The 19,832-nt window shown below is 36.4% G+C and overlaps 2 protein-coding genes across 2 annotated transcripts; both read left to right on the top strand.

Annotated features, from left to right (window-relative positions):
* The first annotated feature begins 11,845 nt into the window (after window positions 1–11,845).
* Window positions 11,846–13,571, top strand: LOC140941412 (adenosine receptor A3-like). Its single transcript, XM_073390412.1, has one exon. It carries the CDS (start codon window positions 11,895–11,897, stop codon window positions 12,825–12,827), a length of 933 nt encoding a protein of 310 aa, XP_073246513.1. The 5' UTR covers window positions 11,846–11,894; the 3' UTR covers window positions 12,828–13,571.
* Window positions 13,572–14,925: 1,354 nt separating this feature from the next.
* Window positions 14,926–15,882, top strand: LOC140942098 (melanocortin receptor 4-like). Its single transcript, XM_073391076.1, has one exon. It carries the CDS (start codon window positions 14,926–14,928, stop codon window positions 15,880–15,882), a length of 957 nt encoding a protein of 318 aa, XP_073247177.1.
* The last annotated feature ends 3,950 nt before the right edge of the window (window positions 15,883–19,832 follow it).

The raw sequence follows: 19,832 nt of genomic DNA, 5'->3' as shown, positions 1-19,832 counted from the left end.
CTTGTAACTATGAACGAAGGAATTTAATTTGAAATTATCCGGAAACATTTGTCCCCTATCTGCATTACGCAGTCAAAATGTACTAGAGATTACAAAACGTATAGTGAAAACTTTACTCATAAATATATGAATTGGTAATTGCGTTGAGTTTATTGTGGATAATCAATATCCCCCGTAATAATTTAAATACATTTGGATAGGCCGGTTGTGCCGGAGAAGAAATTTAATATGTTTATGAGCACTTAACACTTTGTTTTCAAGATAGCATTTTAGATTTAAAGATGGCAATACAAAAAAAATTTTCAGAAGATGAAAGCCGTAAAACATTTGCAGAACTGTATTAGTCAGCAGAGGTTACGGGGAAAATATACGGCGAACTTATCTCTCTTTCAGTGCTGAATATTTTTTTGGCCATTACAGCATTTCTGGGCAACACTCTGATCCTAGTTGCTCTACATAAAGAAACCTCACTTCATTCGCCGTCCAAACTCCTGTTTCGTAACCTAGCGATTACTGATCTCTGCGTTGGAATCATTATGGAACCTCTGTTTGTTGCTTATTTGGTGTCTTTGGTAAAGCAAAGATGGGATATTTGCTACGACCTAGACCATGCAGGTTTAATCATTGGCGCCATTTTGAGTTCAGTAACTTTGTTCACATTGACTGCAATAAGCGTGGACAGACTTCACGCCCTGTCGTTGGGCCTCAGATACAGACAAGTTGCGACTTTGAGAAAAGCGTATATAAGTGTAATTGTTATGTGGATTTTGTCCGTTCTTATTGGCGTAGCAGTCTACTATTTGGATACTGCTATACTCGACTGGTCGAGGTTTACTGCAATATCTATATGTGTATGCATCTCAAGTCTCTGTTATACTAAAATCTTCTTTGCATTACGACGAAGCCAAATACACGTCCAAGGACAAGTAAAACGGGCAATACCACTTTACCTAGCTCGATACAGAAAGGCAGTGTACAGTGCACTGTGGGTACAGGTAACACTGGTAGTTTGTTATCTACCGTTTGGTATAGCGACAACTTTTTTGCCCAAAGGTGGTGAGATTTTTTTCTTGGTTTACCTCATTACGCTCACTTTACTTCAATTAAACTCGACATTAAACCCGTTCATTTACTGCTGGAAGATTACTGAAGTAAGGTTATTAATAATAAGATTATTATCTCCATATTCAACTGTCACTTTAGTTGAATTCCGTGTCGAAGCTATCCTCAGCCCAAAAAACAAATAAAATGGAATAACGGAAGAATCTTGATAGCAGCTGTATTTCATTTGTGGCGGCAGTAGAAGAACACGAATAGTTAAAAATTTGCAATGCTAAAAGATTTTTCCCGTAGTCCGCCGTAATAGCCTGCATGAACTGTCATAAACGCAGCCATCGGTGAATCCTTTTACGGCACTTTCCTCAGCAAAAAACCAAATCAACAATTCAGTTTTGAAAAAACAGAAAATGAAATTGATAGTAGTTGTTTTTCATTTTTGTGTTGTCAGTACAAGGACACGATAATTTTAAAACTTAACTGAAATGAAAAAATGGCTTCCGGCAAGTAGACTGTCGACAAACAAATTTCTAGATGCCACAGTCTCAGAACACTTCCTTACTAATGATCACTCTGCTAACGACATCACACTTATTCCACTGGTGCTCATTAAATCTAATAGAGACAGTGTACGAAAAGCTAGAGAAGCATACCTCATTAAGAGAGGTAAAACTCGTGAACCTTCTGGTATCAAGTAAGAAAGATGAAATGTAATACAATCTTTATTCCTTTTGTTTGTTATCATTTATTTCATACTTTTTTTTCATTTCTAATTTCTTTCATATCACTACTTCAACGGTTTTTGTTTTCCTTAACGTTCACTTTTTTCTTATTTAAATTTTCACACGTAATTATAGTATCATATTGCACGCTATTCTTTATTTCAAATTGTAACGTCTTAGCTTAACCCCATCACTGTATGTAACAACCCTGAAGAAGGAAGGCCGTGCCTTCCGAAATATTGGTAAAAAAATATGCATATTCCCGACTGAAAAATCAGCCTTGCTTCTTTTGTTTAATAAGTTTTTATGCATAAATTCACCTGTCAAAATTGCGACCAAGCGAAGTTTGTGTGTGTGTTTGTGGGGGGGGGGGGGAGGGGGGGGGAGGGGGGGGGGAGTGGGGGCAGAGACTAGGTTGTTGCTGAAGGGACCAAGAACGTGACCAAGCAAAAAGTAAAGCCTTAGAAAGAAATTTATTTCCGTAACTTTTGTGCTAAGCCGAACACAGGAAACTTCAATCAGAGTATTTTTACTCCTACTAACAGAGTCTGTACGGGTGGGCTTTCTTGCGCTGACGTCATAACCAAATTTTCTGTCATCGATAGGTTTCCATTATTTTCTTTTAGGTATGGGGCTCCACTGCGCGCACAGACCCTCCATTAAAAATATAATTATGACTGTAATGACACGGTACCTGTTGATGGTCCTAAATTTGACGAATAATAAAATTATTAATTTACAATGGCGTAATAAAATTTGCTTACACTCTCTCAGTTCTTACAGCCTTTCCATTAGCAGGGATCGTAATAAGTCGTTTGGCCGACTTATGAAATTGTGACGAAATTGCTCGATTTTCCTCCTGATAACTATTTTTCCCCAGCAGACCGAAACAAAAGAAGAAAAAGGTACATTTTGCTGATTTAATTTTGTAAGAATGACCAGAGGAAGATCAGATAGTCACTTTTCCGTATTACGTACCAAGCTATAATAGCCTCATAGGACCAATCAAATCTCTAGATTAGTAATCTATTAGGTCTTCAATATTGACATGCAGTTTGTGATTAACGTCCCTGAGAAGAGAGCTAAAAATTGAAACGTGCACCTTTATTGTTGGACAATTTTAAAATATTTCACAATTTCATGAAAGAAGCTTTTTTTGTTGGTGATGAAGCATGTAAAGAACGTTTTATGTCGAAAACGCAACTGCGCAAAGACGAATTAGTAATTGAGTTAATTTGATAATCATAATATCATATCCTCGGTAATTTAAATAAATTTGGATAGCCTACGAGAAGAAATAAGATCAATGTTTATGGCCAGTTTGTGGTCCAAGTTCGCATTGCAGAAAAATGAAGCTGGAAAACAATTTTACCGGAGAGGAAAGTCAGAAAACAGCTGGAGAATTGTATTGCTCAGAAGAACTGAAGGAGGAAAGACTCAGCGAATTTATATTTGTTTCAGTGCTAAATATTTTTCTGTCCATTACTGCATTTCTGGGAAACATTCTGATCCTAGTTGCTCTTCACAAGGGGACTTCACTCAATAAGCCGTCTAAACTCCTGTTTCGTAACCTAGCGGTAACTGATCTATGTGTTGGTATCATTGCACAGCCTCTATTTGTTGCTTATTTGATGTCCGTCGTAACAGAGAGATGGGATATTTGCTATTACTCAGATTTCGCAAATCTGATCTCTAGCATCATTCTGTGTGCAGTGTCTTTATTAACATCAACTGCAATAAGCGTGGACAGACTCCTCGCCCTGTTGTTGGGCCTTAGATACACATATATTGTAACTACGAGAAAAGCGTACATAAGTGTAATTGTAATGTGGATTCTCTCCGCTTTCATTGGCGCAGCAAACTACTCTTTTCATTTCCTTATACTGGGCTGGTCTACTTTTATAACTATTTCTCTATGTGTAGTCATCTCGAGTCTGTGTTATGCTAAAATTTTCTTTACATTACGAAGAAGACAATTTTGTGTTCATAACGGCGCTTTTCAAGGAGAACGGAGCCAGAAAATTCCACAGAATATAGCTCGATACAGAAAGGCAGTGTACAGTGCACTGTGGGTGCAAGTAACATTGGTTGTTTGTTATCTGCCATTTGGTATGCTTATGGCCTTTATAAGGCCTGAGCTCGAGTCGCCTGACAAAAGTGAGAAAACTTCCTCAGTTTACCTCGCAGGGAATATTACATTCTCTTTTGTTTTAGCAAACTCGTCATTAAACCCCTTTCTTTATTGTTGGAGGATCAGAGAGGTAAGGAAAGAAGTTAAAGAGACAATCAGATACCTTTTATGTTCATCGAATTATATTTAGCTTATTATTGTATTATTAATTTCAACTTGAGTGTAATTCATGTCGTTTATTAGCCGGCGGTCAAAGGCTTAAGTCATCGTAGAATTAAGGTAATTCGACCTCTGAGCCGGAAAATTGCTTTTAAACGTTATTTAAAAACTAGTAAAACAATAACAATTTTCGTAAAACATGCTTCTTCATCGAGTCAGTCGAATATTATCTTCAATCTCGTTGTGCTCTTACTAAGTAAGTTAATAAGGCTTAACCAAATATAGAAACTAGATGAAGACTCGATGGCCTTATTTTTGTAATAACTGTGTCGTCCCAAAATTCAACTCGAAAAGAGAACTACGTGTTAAGCACATTTTCTTAATTTCAATCATTTCCTAAAATAGGCCATAAAATCAGGTGTAGATATCAAAAAGATGTCATAAACGAAATTTAAATGTCACATTATTGGTTAGCTCACTGTCTTGTTGAAAAAGTCGTGTCAGCTTACTGATAACCGAAACAAAAACATAATTGACATATTTAAAAATAATGTGGAATTTTTTCTTTCATTGTACGATTTCATAAATTAATGAAAATTCAGGTCACGTTCAGCATGTGTTCAAAGAACATCGATTCAACTTGACCTGCATTTTAACAAAATAAACACTAAGCGTATAATACTGCGTAGACAAATTGTTAGTATCACTGAGATTTTATGGAAAGATTTCATCATCTCTTGAAGGCCTTGTACGATATATTGATTGATTAGTACACAGAGAATACTATCATGTTGATTTAACGCAGTGCTGGGGGAGGGAAGAATAGCACGTCAAACCGTTGCCGTAACTCTTTGGTGAGTACTTAAATCATGTGTCATGACGATGGTCCTAACCATCGGCTGCTGTCCTAACCAATTATACTTCGAAAGGAAATTGTTATATATGATACGGTGAAGAACCATTTGTTACTTGTTTGCTTCTAACCTTGCTCGTTTACTCTTAAGAAATTCACCCATGCAAAAACTATCAGTAATTCAAAATTTACTGCCCTCAATCACATGATCACTTGCATTAAACAACGAAATTTTTAAGCATATTTTATAGACCTTATAACGGTATTAAGTGCGTGATGAGTAATCGTGGTAAGATGGTGGAATAACTGTCAGTAATTCGCTTGTACAATAAACAGAGAGAAAATAAGGGGAAAGGTAGCAATCGAATTAGGCCAGCAAGGGTCACTCTATTCTTGGGATTTGATCGAAGGCTGGGCCAACAAAGGCAATTCCAAATACTTACTAAGTTGTTCAGATTCATTTAGTACCACCTTCAAAGGTTTCTAAAAACAGTGTTGGTTTTTCTTTTCTTTGAAAGTGTAATGAAGCTTGGAGTTTTCTTCAAACTGACATGAATTCTCAGATATCTTAAAATGATTTCTAATCATGCACCATAAACTTATAAAAATACCGGTTGATAAGGACCATATTCAGCTGCTGTGAATTTCACTTAAACTGGAAAAGACTAGAGAAGTCTGTTATAACCCAACCTCGCAATATCTTTAACGGAACTTGAAAGCTCGCTTGGGAAAAGACAATGATGGCGAATTGAAATATTATAGTTAGAGCAAAAGCACTGAATTATTACCTAACCTATTATCAAAAGAGCTGGGGCCGTAAACCTCTCACTCGATTCAGCTTCAATGCCAAGTTCCATGAAGAAGGTAGTATTGTCTCCTCTGCTGAAGAAACAGTCTCTGGACTTTGAAATCTTTTCTAACTTAGACCTGTATCCAACTTGAAGTTTTTGTCTCCGGTTATTGAAAATGATGCAGCCATAGGCGTCTGTCGAATTATTATTTGTGTGATAAAAAACTTCAGTCTGCTTACAAGAAACAACACAGTTGTGAGACAGCCCTTTTACGAGTTCAAAATGAGATACTGAAATCAGTTGATAATAAACAATGTGTCGTTCTTTTGCTGCTTGATTTATCGGCAGCTTTCCGGCGACACCGTCGATCATGAGATCTTATTGGATCTAAGTTTGCGCTTGCGTGACTTCAGCCTTATCTTACACATCGTTCTCAGTTAGTTCAGATTGATGGGTCTACTTCTTTAGTTCACCGGCTCAGATTTGGTGTATCCCAGGGGTCCGTGTTGGGTCCATTGCTATATCTCTTATACACGGCCTCACTGGGTGATGACCTAAGACGATGGCATGATATCAAGTTTCATCTATAGAGCGTTTTCACTCACGTGGCCAGCATCTATACAAATTTATTGGAACAAAAGAAAGCGTTTGCATAAGAAAAGAGTTCAACTCCCACAGGATTGGCTTGGGACACCAACATGGCCGCCGTTCATTGTTTTGGGACACCAATATGGCCGCCGTGACGTCATGTGAAAACACTCTATATGCTGATAATACTCAAACTGAAAAACCACCTTTAGTTGTAATGATGGCGTAGAACTTACCACCGCAATTTCCCGGATTAAAAGCTGTCTTGCTGTCTTGTGTAAGGGAATACCCCCGGGGGCGAAAAATGCTTTGCAGGTTATGAGTCTCGCTGATTACGCAAGCGAGACTAATTAGGTATGGGGCTCCACTGTGCGGGCGCGGACGCTCCACAAAAATAAATAAATACATTAATTAATAATAATAATAATAATAATAATAATAAATATGATAATAATCACCTATTGATAGGTCCTGAATTTGACGAATAATAAAATAATGAGTTTTACAATGGTGTTTTAAAATTTGCTTACAATCTCTCACATCTTACAGCCTTTCCATTAGCAGGGATCGTAATAAGTCGTTTGGCCGACGGCAAAGGTTAATTACCTGGTACAACTTAAGTTACCGTAAGGTTATCTCTATGAATACTAAGGGCTTAATTTGTGACAAAATTACTCGATTTTTTCTCCAGATAACTATTTTCTCCAGCGGACATTAGCCCGGTCTTAAAGAAACAAAAAGAAAAAAAAGATGACTTTTGCTGATTAAATTTTGTAAGGGTGACCAGAAGAAGATCAGATAGACACTTATCCGTTTTACGAACTAAGCCATTAGCCTCATAGGACCAATCAAATCTCTAGATAAGTAATCTATTAAGTCATCAATATTGACATGCAGTTCTTGATAATTAGTACCGTACCATGTTTTAAGTTCCTTGAGGAGAAAGCTAAAAATGAAAATAAACGTGTACCAACATTTTTCGGACAATTAATAACTTATAACTTTATGAAAGAAGCTATTTTTGTTGGTGGTAAAGCATGTTAAGAACCTATTATGCTGAAAACGTAACTACGCAAAGATGAATTAGAGATAGAATTAATTTTATAATCACAATATCCTCCTTCGCTAAGAACTTAAATAAATTTGAATAGCCTGCGAGAAGAATTAGATGTTTATCGCTAGAATTGTCCAAGCTCGCACTGCAGAAGGATGACAATAGAAAAAATTTTACCGGAAACAAAAGTCATAAAACCATTGGAGATCTGTATTGCTCAGAAGAACTTAAGGGGGAAAGACTCGGCGAGCTTCATTGTCTTTGTTGCAGTCAGTAAATATTTTTCTGTCCATTGCGGTATTTCTGGGGAACACGCACTCTGTTCCTAGTTATTCTTCTGAATAGTGTTAATGAAGTTGTGAGGATGACCAGAGGACAATTAGATATTCGCTTTCGCATTCCGTGGCCGAGAAACCAATCAAAACTCTTGAATATTAGCAATATCATCCATATAGTGACATCCATTTTTTGATGATGAGAAGCATATGTCGCTTTTTCAAGATGAGAGTTAGAAATTAAATCGTTCGTTATTAATTGACAACAAGTATCTTGTAAATATAAACGAAGGAAAAGAGATTATCAGAAACATTTATTTCTGTCGGCAGCAAGCCGTCAAAATGTGTACTAGAGATTACAAACGTATATTTGCATATAGTGAACGTCACTTATAAAAATATGAATTGGTAATTGAGTTGAGTTTATTAGGGATATACAATATCCCCAGTAAGAATTTTAATACATTTGAATAGGTTGCGCCAGAGAGAAAATTTAAGTGTTGATGAACGTGCACTACACTTTGTATTGAGGGTAGCATTTTAGATTAAAATGGCAATGCAAACAAATTTGTCAGAAGATGAAAGCCGTAAAACATTTGAAGAACTGTATCACTCAGAGGAAGTAACGGAAAAAATATACGGCGAACTTATCTTCCTTTCGGTGCTAAATATTTTTTTGTCCATCGCAGCATTTCTGGGGAACACTCTGATCCTAGTTGCTCTTCACAAAGAAACTTCACTTCATTCGCCGTCCAAACTCCTGTTTCGTAACCTAGCGATAACTGATCTCTGTGTTGGTATCATTGCGGAGCCTCTGTTGGTTGGTTATTTGATATCTTTGGTAAAACAAAGATGGGATATTAGCTACTACCTACACGTTGCAGATTTTGTCATTGGAACCATTTTGTGTTCAGTGTCCTTGCTCACATTGACTGCAATAAGCGTGGACAGACTTCTCGCCCTGTCGTTGGGCCTTAGATACAGACAAGTTGCGACTTTAAGAAAAGCGTACTTAAGTGTAATTGTTATGTGGGTTTTGTCCGTTGTTATTGGCGTAGCATTCTACTATTTGGATCAGACCCCTATACTCGACTGGTCGAGGTTTACAGCAATATCTATATGTGTATGCATCTTAGGTCTCTGTTACACTAAAATTTTCTTTGCATTACGACGAAGCCAAATACACGTCCAAGGACAAGTAAAACGGGCAATACCACTTTACCTAGCTCGATACAGAAAGGCAGTGCACAGTGCACTGTGGGTGCAGGTAACATTGGTTGTTTGTTATCTACCGTTTGGTATAGCGACAACTTTTTTGCCCAAGGGTGGTGAAATTTTTTTCTTGGTTTACCTCATTGCGCTCACTTTACTTCAATTAAACTCGACATTAAACCCGTTCATTTACTGCTGGAAGATCAGAGAAGTAAGGCAAGCTGTGAAAGACACAATCAGAGATCTCTTCTGTTCATTGAGTTAGTTAATCAGGACATCAATATGCTTAATTTCAATTTGTTTCAGTAATTCATTATTCGGGTAGAGAAGCTTAGATATTGCATGGATCCCCGAGCTGAAAATTGTGTGTTATAAATACAACTAAAAAAAGAAAGAAAAAGAAATTTGGTAAAACATTTTCGTTCATCGAGTTATTCTATTATTATCTCCAATTTCATTCTGTTTTTTATGCCTCATTCGGGTAACGGTTAGGCTAAGAATAGACACGAAAACTCAAGGGCTAGATCGATCGCCTTGAAAATGGTGTGGCCCTTTTGTAGCTGATACTATGATGAAAAATTAACCAATAAGGCGTTTGGTAAAGCTTATGGTTAACGTCCGTCGTCTTCAAACAGACTCTCCAAGTTCAGTAATAGTTGTTGTAAGCTTTTTGTTCGGCGGCAGGGTTAGCTCAGTCGGTAGAGCGCTTGACTGCAGAGCGGAAGGTCGCGGGTTCGATTCCCGGGCAGGACTATAGGCACGGACTTAAAAATTAATAACTGAGAGATGTAGGTACTGTCATTGCCCTGCAAACGGTTAGACCTTCGTGTGGCTCGGGTGCCCACGTAAAATGGCAGTCCTGTCTCAAGTAGGAGAAATCATTGTTTCGAGCAGTCAAAGGAACATCAGCTCTTCGTCACCGAGAAAAACGACGAGCGTAACCATGCAGAAAGTGACCGAAAGAGTGGGTTGGTGAGCGATTTCAGTAATGCGAAGATCGAAATCCTCAAAACATGGTAAAACCATGAATTTATTTTTCGTGTTTATTTTCAGGGATCGTTATAGCATCTTTAAGGATAGCTTTCATTGAAATGGACGTAGTTGTCGAAAAAACGCTATTAATTGAGTTAAAACACCTACCTTTCAGTTGACATTTTCTAACAGTGCGGATGAAAAATCTTGTGTAATTGAAATAAACCGAACAAGTAGTACGTTTTCGGTGGATAAATATCTATCAGGATGGGGCTGAAGTTCTGCATACATTCATAGGAAGTTAAATCGGAATGAAGACTTGAAAGGTATAAGTTTATTTATACGTTTAGCTTACATTGTTTATCAAATATTCAGTCATGCACACGTGAAAAAAAATGGATTTTCATACACAGATGATAATATTACGCAGTTTAAACTTCATTAAACTGCTATACAAACGAGAGAGGAAATAAAATAATAAGAAATTGAAAATTAAGGGAACCGCATTGACATTTTTGACAAGTTTTTAATACCACTTTCAGCTTAGTCGTGGCTTTTTTCACTTCTCTGTTTGTACGCCAGCTCTTCCCATAGTTTTGTTGTTTTTGAAACAGCTATCCCTTTAAGCTTACTATTTTGTTCATGATTTCTATCGTTTTCCAGCTACTCAGCATGACTCAGCGGCGATAGACCTTGTCACTGTTTTCGACGCCATCTTGACAGGGAGGCAAACGTGTGTGAAATTACAGTGTTGTATGAGAATCTAATGTAGACTGATAATTTTCGTAAAACAGCTGTTCAGAGAAAAATATGAATTGTAAACTAAAGCTACAAAGCAAAGAATTGTACTAAAACATTTTTGGGGCGTCCTTGTGCTTAATTTTCTCCAGAACCTTCCTTTAGATTTTCCATATATTTGTCTGTAATTTTTCCCGGGACCGTCTTACCGGACAAATGTATTGAAAATTTTAAAAAGTGGTTTTAGGTCTTCTACCGCATGTAACGCCCTCAATTTTTTTCAGTAGAATCCTTTAGTTTAGAACTCTTTTTTTTTTCACATCAGTCGTTCTGCAGAAATTTTTCGACGTTAGATTCATTTCTCATTCAAACACTGTAATTTCTCACGCGTTTTCCTACTCGTCAAGATGGCGTCGAAAACCGTGACCGACAAGGTCTATTTGCCTATGTTTTTTTTTTGTTTTCGCCAAGAGGTTGACCCGCATTCTCGCAATCATGCTAAGAAGGCTCTCTTCCCAGGGCCGTTGGGGAATAGGAAACTTGCCTATTTAACGCTGCCTCTTTAAATGATATACACTTTCTTTATATATATTTTTTTTCACCGCAATAGGGCTTGAATAAAAATTCTCAAAAAACCACTGGGTTTTTTTTTATGCCTGTGACTACATTTCTCTGGCAGGTTAATGTAAAACCAGTGAAACTAAAGCCATATCAATAATAACTGACAACTAGTTTCCGAGGGTGCGCGCGTTTTTGATAATGAGAATCGACAAACGAGATGTGTATCGTCGATTTCTTTTTTTAAGACGAAGAAGAAGGCAAGAAATTTTTAAAAAGTTTGATTAATTTTGACTACGATATAATTTAATGTTCGCTTTTCATATACTATCCAAGATAAACCAATTAAAACTCTGGGATATTTGCACGGTCATCGATATTGACTGACATCTAGTTTTTGATAATACGTGCCATATGTTTTTTTTCGCAAGAAAAGAGCTACATGTAAACATTTAAAAACGTGCGTTAATAACGGACAACAAATAACTCCTAACTATGACAAAAGGAAAATTTGTTTGAGATGAACCATTTAATAACGAATATTATTGTCTTCTGCCTCACGCAGTCAAAAATTTTTCGGGAGATTAAAACAACATTTAAACTTTCAAAAAAAGGGGACTGGTAATGAAGTCGAGTTTATTGAGGAAACGCAGTCAATAATTATCCCCCGTAAGAATTTAAATAAATTTAGATAGGATGAACCGGAGAAAAAAATTAATATACAATGTAGGTGAATGAATTCAACATTACAGTTTTTTGTTCGGGATAGCATTGAAGACTTGAAGATGGCAATACCAAAAAATTTTACAAAAGATGAACGCCAGGAAACAGAGGGAGGACTGTTCTATTACTCCGAGGAACTTACAAGGAAAATATTCGGCGAACTTATATTTCTTTCAGTGCTAAATATTTTTCTGTCTGTTACCACATTTCTTGGGAACACTCTGATCCTAGCTGCTCTACCCAAAGAAACTTCACTTCATCCTCCATCCAAACTCCTGTTTCGAAACTTAGCGATAACTGATCTCTGTGTTGGTATCATTGCGGAGCCTCTGTTGGTTGCTTATTTGATGTCTTTGGTAAAACAAAGATGGGATATTTGCTACTACCTAGACTACGCAGGTTTAGCCATTGGAGCCATTTTGTGTTCAGTGTCTTTGTTCACACTGACCGCAATAAGCGTGGACAGACTTCTCGCCCTGTCGTTGGGCCTCAGATACAGACGAGTTGCGACTTTGAGAAAAGCGTATATAAGTGTAATTATTATGTGGGTTATATCCGTTGTTATTGGTGCAGCAATGTACTCTTTGGATACTGTTATACTCGACTGGTCAATGTTTATTACAATATCTCTATGTGTAGTCATCTCAAGTCTGTGTTACACTAAAATTTTCGTTGCACTACGAGGAAGAAAAATACGTCTCGAAGATACCGCTTTTCAAGGACCAACTGAATTTATAAAGGTTCCATTGAACCTAGCTCGATACAGAAAGGCAGTGTACAGTGCACTATGCGTGCAGGTAACATTGGTTGTTTGTTATCTGCCGTTTGGTATTGCGACAACTATACCAGAGATTTCTTTGTCGGTTTACCTCATGACGCTCACTTTACTTCTACTAAACTCATCATTAAACCCGTTCATTTATTGCTGGAAGATCAGAGAAGTAAGGCAAGCTGTTAAAGACACAATCAGACAACTTTTCTCTTCTTCAAGTTAGTCCAGTATTAATATACTTTACTGATTTCATTTTTTTTTTAAATCATCAGTCGGGAAGAAAAGCTAGCTAGGTTTCTTCCTAATAAGATCTTATAAGCCGATCACTGGTATTAATCAGCTTTTGAATTCGATTAAGGTCAATACAATTAATCGAATATCACACCAATCCTCTGCAGATAACCTAGTATATAATATATACCAGTTGATGCATATGCACGGCTATCGGCAGAGTGCTCAATAGAAGGACTAGAGCTTAGTATAATCAAGGTTGTCTGGTGTCAACGTGAGATTAGACTTGGCATTTTTATTACTACTTAGTTTCGTACCGCACTGCATGTACGGCACTCCTCAGATAAAATTGCCAGTATATAATATATAATATTGATGACTGCTTAATTTTCCAACGCAAATCAGGGTTTTTGTCATCATGATGATCTTACATAAACAAATAGTAAGAAAATAATTGATTATCTCACGTACTGTACAATGAAAGACTACTAAACTCTTCCTGGCTGCAAAATTTGCCCGTTTAGTCTTATAGAAAAAATTTACCCATAAGCAATACAGTTGATCCCATGAAGCGGCCACCCTCAGGGTACCGCAAATTGGCGGTATCACGTGGGATTATCTGGAAAGATTTCATCGTCTCTTTTGGGGCTTTGTACCGATTACGATTGATTATTACTCAGAGAATATTATGTTAATTTGTTGGGTGGGGAAAGGGTAGAACAGCCCGTCAAACCGTTGCCATGTTTTTTTGATGAGAGCTTAAATTTTGTGCTACGATGACTAACTAAAAATACGTCTAAAGGAAATTGTTAATCTCACGTAGGTTACGGTGAAGAACATTAAACATTTGTTTGCTTCAAACTTGCTCTTTTACTCTAAAGAAATTCCGCTATGCTCATGATCAGTAATTTAACATTAACGCACACAATCACGTGATCACCTGCAAAAACTTCACGAGCTGGCCCTGCAGAGAGATAAACTTGGTAGACTGTAGTCTGTCAAGTATAGAGCGGAATTCTTAATTAAAAAGATATAAGGCGTTAATTTCAGAGATGACAAATTTATTATTTAAATTTATATCTTGCTGGCAAACTTTAAATTGTGAAATCTGCTTTATACATGACACACTTATCTAGAAGTTTTGACCGATCATTTATTAAATTCTCCTAATCTTGCATCATTCCATAATGTCTGTATCAAAATCGCCTCTAAAACAGCCGAGATATAAGCGTTTAAAAAGATGTAGCACAAACAAAATTTTGCCCTATGAATTTATTCGATCATAGCTAATAGCACTGTTCCCCAGGGCTCTATATGCTACCTATTGATTGGTGTCAACCTTGATGGACATGAAGTTTATTATTTACATGCAGATCTTTTTCTTACTTTCCTGATCCCCAAGGCGTTATATGTTACAGTTAAAGTTACCGACTTTCTTCGAAAGTTTCAAAGTACTTAATTTGTAACATTACTTCTCGGTTTTCTCTCCCTGCTAAATTAAATAACTTTCTTTGGAGGGTAGTATCCCGGTCCCTTGGGTGAATGAGCTAAAGGAAAAAATAAGAGAAAAATTTAGATAAATCTTGTATAATTATGTAATTTTGTAAAAAATGACCAGAAGACTATTTAATAGTCACTTATCATATCACGAACGAAACCATAGCCGGAAAGAACCCATCAAAACGCAGGATTATTAGTCTTATCATCAATATTGACATCCATTTTTTGATGATTAGTACCATCTGTTGCTTTCCTGAGAAGAATACTAAAAATTAAAATTAACCTGCGTTGTTGGACATTTAATATCTTACAACTATATGAAAGAAGCTATGTTCGTGAGAAGAATGTAATTGCAAGGTTTATTATCCCCTGTGTCTATTAATCAAAATTCATAGGACATATTAAATAATGTACAATGCCGAATTCGCTCGACCACGAACAGATGAATCATGATGATTGGTAATTAAGTTGACCTTTTCTTGATAAACACAATATCCGCGGTAAGAATTTAAATTAAATCTGAATAACCTTCAAGAAAAAATAAAGTTTTTCGCCAGACTTATGGTCCAAGGTCGCATTGCAGAATAAGGATGGCAATGGAAAAAAATTTTACCGGAGAGGAAAGTCGGAAAACAGTTGGAGAACTGTATTGCTCAGAAAAACTTAAGGAGGAAAGACTCAATGAGCTTATCTTTGTTTCAGTGCTAAATATTTTTCTGTCTATAACTGCATTTCTGGGGAACACTCTAATTCTAGTTGCCCTGCACAAGAGGATTTCACTTAATAAGCCGTCCAAACTCCTGTTACGTAACCTAGCGCAAACTGATCTGTGTGTTGGTATCATTGCGGAGCCTCTGTTTGTTGCTTATTTGATGTCCGTTGTAACAGAGAGATGGGATATTTGCTATTACACAAATGACGCAAGTCAAATCACTGGCACCATTTTGTGTTCAGTCTCTTTGTTCACATCGACTGCCATAAGTGTGGACAGGCTTCTTGCCCTTATATTGGGGCTCAGATACAGACATATTGTAACTATGAGAAAAGCACATATAAGTGTATTTTTTATGTGGGTTTTCTCAGCTCTCATTGGCGCAGCAACCTACGCTTTGGATCCTCTAATACTTGGCTGGTCTTCATTTCTAACTATATTACTATGTGTGGTCATCTCAAGTCTGTGTTATGCTAAAATTTTCATTACCTTAAGACAAAGGCAATTTCAAGTTCAAGACGGCGCTGTTCAAGGAAAACGGAACCAGACAATTCCACTGAATATAGCTCGATACAGAAAGGCAGTCTACAATTCACTGTGGGTGCAAGTAACATTGGTTGTTTGTTATCTGCCTTTTGGTATAGCTATGGCCTTAAGTCCTGAATCGCCTGAAAAAAGTGAGATAACTTCCTCGGTTTACCTCGCAGGGAATATTACACTCTCTTTTGTTTTAGCAAACTCGTCATTAAACCCCCTTCTTTATTGTTGGAGGATCAGAGAGGTAAGGAAGGCAGTTAAAGAGACAATCAGAAAAGTTTTCTGTTTATCTTACTAGGTTATATGCTATGTTGTATTCATTAACTAGACGTCGGGCAGGAAGGGTATATCGCGTAATGGAAACCCGATCTCGGAGCCAAAGATTTCGTACAGCGTTAATAAAGCAATGGAACAATAAGAAATTTTGCAAACATTATTGTTCATCGACGAGTAAGTCAATTATTATCTTCAATCTCATTGTGCTTTCAATATGTTGGGTAACGAGGCTAAAATATATAGAACGTAATGTAGACTCGATCACCTTAAAAATCGTGTAACCCCTGGCTTTTAAACAACAACTAAGAAGATTCGTAAAGCTGTAAGATAATCCTCGTCATCTTCGATTCATGCTCAAGCCTTTCACCGGCAGGATGAACTATCTTTGGAAAGACAAGCGAGGAGGACGAATAATTCAATATTATCTGAATACAGGGAAATATCGACGGAGAAAGTACTCCTCTAAGTACGTAATAAGTCTTCTTTGTTACCACGGACATTAATCTCAGCTCACAAAGAGAATGTCTTAATAGACACAATTTCTTTCAATTATCGATTAAAATGGACAAAAATCAGGACTCTATGTGAAAATGATGCCATAAATCAAATATAACTGTCACATCGGGGAGATTTATTTCGATCTTCATGTAATATATCAAACATGAGATGCAGTGTTTCATCACCAGATGAAACACCGAGAAGAGAGTTGAAAATACGACGCGCAGGGAGTATTTTTGACGAACTTCGAGGTGTTTCATCTGGTGATGAAACACTGTGTCGAATGTTTGATATTTCTTCTCAAACAAAATCATTTTTGAAGGAGAAATTAAGGATGCAAATACTAAGCAGTGTTTCATCCGATTTCCAAACACTCATTAAACATTAATTTCCTTTGTATTTTCTTAATGAATTATTAATGAGTTTGAGAAGGAAAGATAAACGCTGAGTTTTTAATGTTCGTACAGTGTTGATATCTCTGATAGAAAAGTCAGGTCAGCTTTCTGGTACCAAAACCAAAAAACATAATTCATAATTTAAAAACAAGATGGAATTTTCAGTATTTTTTTCAAACAATTTTTACATGTCACGTAGGATAACGTACTCTAAAATTTTGTTAATCAATCACGATTCGGGTCAAACATAGCAGCTGTTTAAAGAGCATTATTTCACGGAATTGATCTGCATTTTAACGAAATTTAAATATTTAGGTGGCAGTCTGGTTAAAAGCATTATTTTTCGTTGACTCCCACCCTTTTTTTCTTAAATATCTAGCCAAGATTTCATTCAATTAAAAAACGACTCGGCGTTGGAGTCCTTAATTCAATTATTTTTTGAGGATTTTCGGATGATCAGTGTCTCGAATGTTTTAGATGTCTAAAAATTAGGGGGATGTTTAAAATTTTGGGAAAATTGGAAGTTATTAGATTTGGGGGTCGTTAAAAATTAAGATATGAGGTGAATAATTAGTAGACAAATACCAGACAGTCTACACCACCACAAGCTGCCTTTGATCCCTTTAGGGGTCTAACTGGTTTATGTGTATACTTTTTCTACCCTTATTTGTTTCCTTCCCAAATCAACATCATTTCCTCAAAAAAAGAACAACCATAATGTCCCCTTAAATAGTACAGATACTAAAGCATACTAAAAAAATGAGTCATGTTGTAGTAAGTATCACGTGGGATTTATGACAAGATTTCATCGTCTTTTTGAAGGTCTTTGTACTGTTCATGTTTTAATTAGTAAATTGAGCACAGAATATTATGTTAATTAGCTGGTTGGACGTGGTCAGACTTTTTTTGATGAGTGCTTAAATTGCGTGTCATTACGATGATCCTCACTAAATATACAAGGAAAGGAAATTGTTCATCTCACGTACGATACAGTGAAGGACTATTTCAAAAAACACTATTGGCTACAATAGCTACAAACTTTTCTTGTTTTAAGAAAATAAAAAAAAGTCTTTATTTCTATTTTTACTTAATGAATTATAGCATTACACTTAGGTTAGAAATACATTTATCAAATTTATTATCACGTTTAGGGTAATCCAGGCTTGTAGTGACAGATTTGAGAAAAAAACATGAATTTAAAATGTCCCAATGACAGATCTTAACAGTGTTAACTTCTCTCGAAATTTCACAACTTGTAGATTTTCTTACTTTCTAAGTATCCTTCTTATACACATCAATTTTTACCCCCGATTACCTCGATTTATACGGGTTTTAAGCAAAATTGAAGATATTTAATTGATTCAAAATGGCGGATCAAAGATGGTGAATGATTCAAGATCCTTCTAATAAATGACGTCATCATGGCATCACTGCTATTGTTAAAGATAACTAATGTGTCAGCCAACGTCTTGATCTTGTCACATACCTTACTATTTAAGTAATTTTCATTTTGAGAGGAAAAATTGATGGAATTTTTCATTCTACCAATAATTAGTTCAACAAAATGACGTAATCATTGCATCAAATTACGTCATTGTGTCAATCAAGTTCTGCTTAAATGGTGGCCATGGAAATGTGATGAGTTCATTTGGTGGCTGTACCACCAGCGGTTTTGATGTTATAAAAGGGGGCTCAAGGAGGCCATCCCCTGTCGCAAGGTGCAAAACAAAGACCTGGTATGATAGGGTTAACAGACCTTATAACGGGTTGAGTGCTCAATGGCTCATCGTGACAAGACAGCATATTTAACTGTTATTTACTTTTAAAAAAATAGAGAGAATATGAGGAGTAAGCTAGTCTAGAGAATTCTGTTATAGCCCTACTTCGCCCTCAAAGGATAGTTGAACACTGCGGTAAAGATAACGAAGGCAAATTTAAATGATTAGAAGAGAACGTACATGGTATAGCTTGGTATTTATACTAATAATTATTATGCTGCGGAGATTTCACTGTATTTTAACTCCACAGCCTTAACTTATTCTTCTGTTTGCAGGCCGATAAATACCCTTTCTACGCTTGTGTTGTACTTCGTACGTGACTGGTTGGACAAATACTAATAGTGTTATACAGTAGAATCCCGTTTTACGAATTATCTGGGGGAAAAAGCTTTAATTTATTAATTGGTTTGAATCATCAGGAGGTCCAAAAATCAGAAATATAATTACAGTTTAATGACAATGGAAGGGAAGTCAGTTTGAGGTCGAATCATAAGTTGAGTTTGTGACTCAGAGATCTGGGGAGGTTCGGAACACGTACTGAGTAGGTGTTCTAATCATAACAAGGGTAATAATCAATGTTTTCACATCAATCTTTAGAACAGATCTAAAAGAAGCAGCTTGATATGTTTTAACCATGAGTCTATGAAAGCATTCTTTTTCAACTGAGCCAAGAAGCTCAGTTATGGCTCAGTTATTGTTTATTTTTCACGTCCAAAACGGCTCCTGAGTTTTGAACCATATAAAAAACGTAGCAGTGCTAAAATACTTTGAAATCAGGTTCTTCCTATTCATAGAGTCACAGACTAATAAATTTCAAGTCTACTGATAAGTTTGACATGAGTTTATTTGTCACCAACACAAAGCTACCTGTCATAAACGGACTCGTTTGCTTTATTGGAACAGGAAAAGCGTTATAAAGTCAACACTTCCCCTATACGGCTTTCCCGACTGTCGCACAAGATCACTTTTCTTTTCATTTCCTTTTACTCTATGATTATTGATAACAATTTGACCTAATTCAAATAACAAGCACCATTGACAACAATATACAATCCACAAAAAGGTTACTACTTTTTTGGTCTTTTGTCCTGTAGCCCACCTCATTATAAGTTCAATTTAAACATATCGAAGGAAGTTTACAAGAAAGTTATGTTTTTAGGGGTTAAAGAACAATAAGAAGTAGGATATTCTTTGTAATTGCATGAAAACCGTGGGTTTATATTGATTAAACATGTCAAACATGAAAGATCGCCAAAGGAAGTTACCACGCACTTTGCTTGTATTTTTACTTACACGATTGA

The sequence above is a fragment of the Porites lutea genome, chromosome 6 (genome assembly GCF_958299795.1).
Source record: "Porites lutea chromosome 6, jaPorLute2.1, whole genome shotgun sequence".
Classification (NCBI taxonomy): Eukaryota; Metazoa; Cnidaria; class Anthozoa; order Scleractinia; family Poritidae; genus Porites; species Porites lutea.
Note: the sequence above shows the minus strand (reverse complement) of the source record. Positions and strands in the feature narration are given on the sequence as shown.